A 7,261-nucleotide genomic window follows, 5' to 3' on the forward strand; every position below is an offset into this window, starting at 1 on the left:
TTTCTTGCAGGTTTCAGGCAAAGAGATTCTTAATATTCATAATGTCACATTCAGGCTCCCCGGAGCATAGGAATCATAACTGTTAGCAGCTTCAAGTAAAGAGACACACCACAAGCCCTGGCAAAACACAGCCCAGTGTGCAAACATGGAAGCTAATACCGCCTCGTTCTCCCTGAGGTCCTCGGCCTCGGTCCCTGCTGACCATGACATTCACTCTGAGACAACACGGCCCACTGTATGCGTTTGTGCGCTAAGATCACAAGGTAACCTGACCAATCCTGCAAGCCTCACAGAAACCTCAATCTCCCCAAACAGAAGGGAATTTTCTAGTTCTTTCCCTCCTCTAATAACAGAGAGAAGATGGAGGAGAATTAAAGGACCCTCAGTCGGCTAAATTCCATTTCAATTTAATTCGCAGCATCTGACTTCCCAGCTGTGAAAGGCTCTGAACTGGTCAGATTCGACCGAGACAAAATGCACGTGGAGAGTCCTGTCCCGCCCGAAAGAGTCAGATGTAGTCATTCAGGGGGTTGGCGGGGGCAGGAGTCTTATAGCAAGAGACCTAGGATCTTTTTTTTTTTTTAAGATTTTATTTATTTATTTGAGATAGAAGGAGAAGAGAGAGAGAGCATGAGTGTGTGGGGGGCAGAGGGAGAGGGAGAAGCAGACTCCCCGCTGAGAAAGGAGTCCGATGCAGGACTCAATCCCAGGACCCTGAGATCATGACCTGAGTTGAAGGCAGATGCTTAACCGACTGAGCCACCCAGGCGCCCCAAGATCCCCCAGGGGATTCGGATACAAACAAACCCAGAATCGGGAACCTGGTTCAACCTACAGCTGGAGAGAAGAAAGGCAAAAGCCTTGTCTTCACACTCCCCCTCTTCCTCAGACTAATATCTAAAAAATAAATGCGGTAAGTAAATAAAGACAGCTTTCAAGATGTTCGTGGAATGACTTTTTTTTTTAATTTTTCCACGAGTTAAGACAAAAACATTACAATGATTGACTTCTCTCATTTAGTTACATAAATAAAATTTTTATAAATATCTCTTTATAAACAATATAAATAGCTTTACAACATAAATACATTTATGCATGACATGAATTTACAAACAGCAATGTTTTACAGCTGGTTTTGTCAGTCTCTTAAAAACTGTCCCTTGTCATCACGTCCGTGTATGTGTGTGTGTTGCATGTATATAATATATATATAATATATAACTTTTTATTTTTCATTTTCAAAAAAACCAAACAATAAAATCATACCCCCCTTCCCAAATAATAATAAAACAGCTGGTGTTGTGTATTCCCAGTACCAGAAAAAAAAAAAAGAAATGTCAAAGCCACATTGCGTTGGAGATGCTTCCAGATGCTGTGAGGCAGATGACCAAGAGTGACCTCAGCAAAACGGAGAAGTTCCCGATCCTGAAACACAGAGGGGACATGGGACACTTAGCTGAGAAAGCCCAGCCTGCAGGACAGTCCCTTTTCCACAGCAGCGTGAAGCAGCGTCCCACCTGGGCCGAGCAGCCCTGACAAGGCCATCCTGGAGTGGGAAAGGGGCCCCTCTCTGGCCCTCACCTCACCTCCTGCTGTGTCCTTGGCACTTCCCGCCCCAGCACAGGTGGGACCGGAATGTCTGCCAGCCCTCCTCCCCCTCAGTCTCCCTGCAGGCCTGGCCCTTGGCACTGGGTGAGGCACAGGGAGGAAAGGAGAGTGGAAATGCCTTCTCCCTTTTTTGCCAGGACACAGACCCTCAGTGAGGCGCTTGCCTCGGCTTCCCGTGTCTGCGTGACAGCAGAGGGAAGGGGGAGACAAACAGGCGAGGAGTTGGGGGTTCTGGGCTCCAATCCCAGCTCTGACATTCACTTCCTGGATGGCCCTGGAGAGCTGTGAGTATCGCTTTCCTCACCCATAAAATGGGTAATAGCCACCTCCCAGGGCCTTTTAGATTCAGCACGGGGCCACATGTTGGGCATTGGCGGATTGTCTGGGTCACAGCTGCCCCTCATTAAATAGCACTTTCTTCTCCAGCTCGCTGCGCCTCAGGAAGGGTCCCCTTCAGACGCAGAGGAAGCAGGGTCTCACGCCAGCCCTGGGGCAAGGGATGGTCACACTGGGTTTGCTGGGTTGGGGGTTAAAAGAGTCCTTTGATGAGGGCTCCACCAGCTCTCTGTTAATGGGCGTGTGGGTGCTCTGGGGCCCGAGGAAGGAGTCCTCCTGAGACGGTGTGGTGCCCTCCCAGAGGACAGCACACGCAGAGGGACCCTGGGCCTTGATGAACTGTCCCTCAACTCCCGTCTCTGGCTGTCCCATGTGTTTAAACAGATGAGAGATATCTGTGATGTCCCTGGGGCTCATGGGCAAGGTGTTCATTCAGGCATCGGCCACACCCCGTCTCTGTCATTAGGATTTTATAATCAAGACTGTAACCATCGGCGACAGTCATTATGGTGGCTGCTTAGAGCCAAAGTCAACTCCCCAGTGAAGAAATGGCCAGGGCTGGGACAAGTTTTCATTCATGTGAAAAATCTAAGCTGTCTTCTCTTTGAAGCTGAGACAGTGAGCTACCCTGGGCATCTCTGCCAGGAGGCTGCCGGCGGCAGGAAGCAGACGCTGTCTTCTGGCGACAGCTGTGGCGTGAGGGGGACGCTGAGAAGGTGAAGGTCTTGGAGGTGGCTGTTCAGCTAAAGGACAGAACTTCGGGGAGGTCAACAAACGTCCCTAGTCAGAGGCGCTGAGACGTCCTAGCAATCTGGCCGCTTGCCCAGCACCTCCCCCCTGCCGGACCATCACCTGGTACCCCCAGATGGCCACACCCGAGAACAAGGAGCTTAGGGGGAACATGCATGCCAGACACTTTCCAGGCCCCCTTCCTCATCTTGTCTCCCGCTAACCCGTTGAATAACATTTGTTTAGATTGTAAAGTTTGAGGTCGGTGCTTAAATCACAACGTGAACTGAAAATGTGAGGCCTGTGGCTCCCCATCTCTTCATTGTTTAGACAGGACAGAAGAAAGCAAAGCCACGACAATGGAAGCTACTAAGGGCCAGGCCCTATGTGCCAGAATCTTCCTCGGCAGGGGCGAGTCAAGATGTCAGACAAACAAAGCCCCTGCAGAATGGGGGGGGGCACACAGTCAAGTCTGGCTGCACAGAGGTGAAAGTCTGCTCGAGCCCAGGGTGGGTGGGAGAGGAGTGCCCCTAAGCTGAGGAGGGGGGCATGTTTCTCTGGTCATTGACAAACATTTTTAAGAGCCTCTTTGGGGGAGCCATGGGTTCCGGATCACCTTAGGCTAGCACTTGGCCCTCGCGTTGCTCACGAGTTAATCTGGAGGAGCTCCAGAGGTTCCCAAGCAACTATGGCTCAGATGAAAAAGTGTTCTTCGCTGTCAAAAAGGCTTGGGGAATGTGCTGGGTAGCTTCGAAGAGGGGCGCTCTCGCTGCCCTCTGGGGGAAAACAGCGGGGACGCTGACAAGGCTTCTTGGGTAAGAGAGCCGCCTCCCCGTGGTCTCGGAGTGGGACAGACAGGCTGTGTGACCCAGAATGGCAGCAGCCAGGCTGCAGGGAAAGGCTGGAAACCAAAAAGAGTCAGATCCTAAAGCACTTGAATGTCAGTTTCAGAGACGGGCTCTGTTTCCCGGTGAGAACTGATGGGCAGCACCAATGACAGGAGCGGGGGGAGGGGGGAGGCACAGAGGATCTTTGCAACACTGCCAGGACGCAGCACCTGGCAGGGGCTGAAGGCAGCACAGGGGTTTCCAGCCCTGGTAGAGGGTGAGGAGACCACGCCAGAAACAGGGGTCCCGGGCATGACAGAGGCGGGGAGATGGTGAGGAGCTTAGTTTGGGACATGTTGAGGTCCAGGTTACAGCAAAATTAAGATTTATTTTAGTCTTTTTCCCCTGCCCTGAAATGGTGCCACAAACACTGAGGTTCCATCCTGATGTCACGCAGGCAGCAAGCAGCGTCAGGACCCTGGACAGACCAGTTTGCTCACAGCCATGGTTTAGGGGAAGGAATAAGAATCAGAAAGCTCTGGGGCAGAAGGGCATCCTGGTGATGCCGACAGAGGACTATTGTCTCTATTGTGAAGGGGCAGGTATTTCTCCAAGTATGTCCAGCTTAGTCCTGGGAAGCAGCCCCGACCTCTGGGCTACCTAACGCCTGGCCACCGTGATACCAGAGGCTGGTAGATAAACTTACCCTCCGCTTGTGTGTCTGCTCTTCCTTCTCTGCTCCCACAAACCCACCATCATCCCTTGATACCCTCAAATGGCGAACTGGGACCAGTTCTGCTCGTTTGCTTATGGTCCAGGAGTGGGCAGGACCGCACCAAGTTGTCTCTGCTTCTCTAAAGGAAGCTAGGTGGGTTCATCCGTGTTGAGCCATTTCTGACCTTGCCAAAGTTCCCTGACCGCTTTATCCTCACTTTTGTTGTCTGTAAAATGGGACAATAAATGGGGTTGGGGGCAAATGCCTCGCACACACACTCGTTCTCGTGCTGGGATCGCCTGGCTCTCCTCCAAATGTTGGCTGGGAGGCGGAACGATCCCAGCGCCCGGGGGATCAGAGAGGAACCGGCCTGCGGGCGGGGGGTTCAGGCGGGGTTCTTGCGGGCGCCGCGGGGGAGCTAGGTGTGCACGAGCTCCGGGCGGCCAGGGTTGGTGGTACTCACCGCCGCCAGGGGTCGCCGCACTAACATCCCAAGCCGCTCATGGAGCCGATCCGGTCCAGCTTGAGGCCGAAGCAGCCCTTGGACAAGCCCTTCTTGTTGCCTCCTTTGTATTTGCGCGCGTTGGGGTGCTCATGCAGAAGGCGGGCCCACGCGGCCCGAGACTTGGTGTCCACGCGCAGGTCGCGGAGCAGTCGCGACCGGTCACCCTTGAGGTTGGCGCCGCCGCCCCCGGGAGTTTTGTCGCCCTTCTTCTGACCGCCGCCCGCAGCCTGGGGCTCGGCCAGCTCCTCCCCCGGCGGAGTTCGCGGGACCTGTCCGAGGGAAAGGGCGGGCAGGTGAAAGGACGCCCGGCGGTAGCGCGAGGTACTTTGCGGGACCCCTGATGCTCCAGCCCGACGCGCCCGCCAGCGCGATTTGTCCCTTCGGAGCCCCGAGTGCTTCCCCACAGATGCCGGACAGCTCGGCCCCGCATCCACCTGCCACGCATCCGCCTTTGTCCGCTCCTTCGGGGATCTCCTTGCCCTCCCTTCCTTAGCCCCCTGCCGGGCTGGCCACACAGGGGCAGGGGCTGAGCATCTGTCGACGTTCTCCCGAGGCTGGGGACGTAGACCCCCCGAGTAGATTTCGAGGGCTCCCGGCCCGCACCCGTGCGCATCTCGGAGAAAAGGGCCGCCTTCCCGCCCTCTGCTCCCTCTTGTGCGCCGCATCCTCCTAGGCCCCCCAGCCCTCCCCTCGCCCCTCACAGTCCCGATGTCCATGCAACAGCACCCACCTTCGGCGGCGCCCCGGGCTTGGCTTTGGAGGGCCGCAGCGAGAGTAGCGTGAGCAGCAGGGCGCAGGCCAGCAGCTGGGAGAGGTGCATGGTGCCGGTGGGGTCGAGGGGCGCAGACCGGCGGCGGCGAGGGCGCACGGGGTCGGCGGGCAGACAGGCAGGCGAGCGCGGAGCAGGCTGGCCGGGCTGCGGTGTGGGCGCGAGTCCCAGTGCTGCGCGGCGCCGGCTGGGTGCGCTCTGAGCCCGCCGCTCCGCTCGCGCTTTTATAATCCAACCTGCCGCTGATGTCATCCTCCCGCCCACCCGGCCGCCCGGGCCAATGGCACGCGCGCCGAGGGCTCGGAGGGGGCCGCGGGGGCTCCCCCACTGCCCCCACCTACATCCCACCCCGGAGGGATCCCGCGACTCCGCCAGCTCTCTCCCGCTGCCCTCGCGGCTGCAAAGCGGCGCGCACAGGGAACTCCATTTGCAGCGAGCGCGTGCCAGGTATGCCAAGCGTTGGTGCTCCCGGTGCCCTGCACACACGCTTGGACCTCAACACACGCGCTCTCCCTAGAAGGGATCAGTTTCCCTCTTTGCAGGTGCAAAGACAGGCCCAGAGGAGCTAAGTCACTTGCCCAAAGCCGCACAGCCGGAAAGTTGGCCCACCCCGAAATCCACGCAGATCTGTCTTGTTGCCAAACTCTTCCCTGGGCACCAGACAGGCGCAGGCTTGGTACTGCGGCTCCACCTTTCACCTACTCGGGAGTTCAGATCGCACCAACGTCTTTTAGTTAGGGAGTCAGAGGATGGGGCGGAGGTCTGGGCGGGAGGCGCAGAGAGAGCGAGGTTTGCCCGGGGCCGCAGGGGGGAGCGCAAGTCCTACACCGGAGAGTGCAAGCTTTTCGCCTGCGGGTGTGTTTGAGAGTGAAACGCGAACGAGATGGGCTAAGAGGGCAGGCCCGACATACTGGTGCCGGTGCGGGTGTGCGGTAGCATCCTGTACCTGTCACCGTGGCTCCAAGTTCGCGCTCAGCCTGGGTCCGCCTCACGCAACCGCCCAAGGTCTGACCTGATGGGTGGCTTCCGTGTGCACTCACGAGTGCACGCCTGAGCCTGTCTGCACCCACGCGAGGAACGGCTGCGCGAGGATGTTCGCTGCGGTGTCCTATGCACCTGCACGGGCTGGGGAGGGAGCTTTACCCAGCCTCGAGCCCAGTGGCTCATGGCTTCCGTTAGCCGTGACAGGCGGTTGCCTTCGTTTTTTCCAGTCTTAGATCTGTGTTGAAGCTGTCAGGACGGAGTCACCTATACCTGCTGCTCATAGCTCCCTCTCCGGGGGCAGGGTGTCTTGGTGCCTTGGGCTCTGAGGAGCCCCTTCAGGAGGGATGGCGGAGGCAGAGAGCCTGGCCCCTCAAGAATTGAGTGAGGTACAGACATGTATGATCCCACTGCCACCCAGCAGGACTCTGCTGGAGAGCACAGAACAGGGGCATGGTGGTGGTGCCTGGGCATGCAGACCACAGCCAGATGCAGGTGCCTGGGTGAGTTTTTTCAGGGAGAGGAAGCTGTGCCCGGGACAGAGGGCAGTGGCCGTCAAGAAGGGCAGGGGGAATCAGGGGCCAATTCGAGAGCTCCCACAGCTGGGCCTGGGCCTAGACACAGGAGGCAATGGCACTGCTGTCCCTTCAGGCTCTCTCCTTCCCACCTGGCGCTGCAGACCCACAGAGCCCAAGGTCCTTTGTATAGGAAATAACCTGCACGGAGGTCTGAGTTTGGGGTAGCAGAATTTCTGAGACTGGAACAGGATTCAGACATTGACAGGGCATCCT

The 7,261-nt window shown here is 57.1% G+C and overlaps 1 protein-coding gene across 1 annotated transcript; it reads right to left on the reverse strand.

The window, feature by feature from the left end:
• Nucleotides 1–1,132: 1,132 nt before the first annotated feature.
• On the reverse strand, nucleotides 1,133–5,614 carry NPPC (natriuretic peptide C). The gene is made up of 3 exons (XM_026490088.4): nucleotides 5,451–5,614; nucleotides 4,679–4,989; nucleotides 1,133–1,425 (listed from the first exon to the last, which is right to left on the reverse strand). The coding sequence occupies exons 1-2, from the start codon at nucleotides 5,538–5,540 to the stop codon at nucleotides 4,699–4,701; spliced, it is 381 nt and encodes a 126-aa protein (XP_026345873.1). The 5' UTR covers nucleotides 5,541–5,614; the 3' UTR covers nucleotides 1,133–1,425; nucleotides 4,679–4,698.
• Between the last annotated feature and the right edge of the window lie 1,647 nt (nucleotides 5,615–7,261).

Source organism: Ursus arctos, unplaced genomic scaffold (assembly GCF_023065955.2).
Source record: "Ursus arctos isolate Adak ecotype North America unplaced genomic scaffold, UrsArc2.0 scaffold_1, whole genome shotgun sequence".
Lineage (NCBI taxonomy): Eukaryota > Metazoa > Chordata > Mammalia > Carnivora > Ursidae > Ursus > Ursus arctos.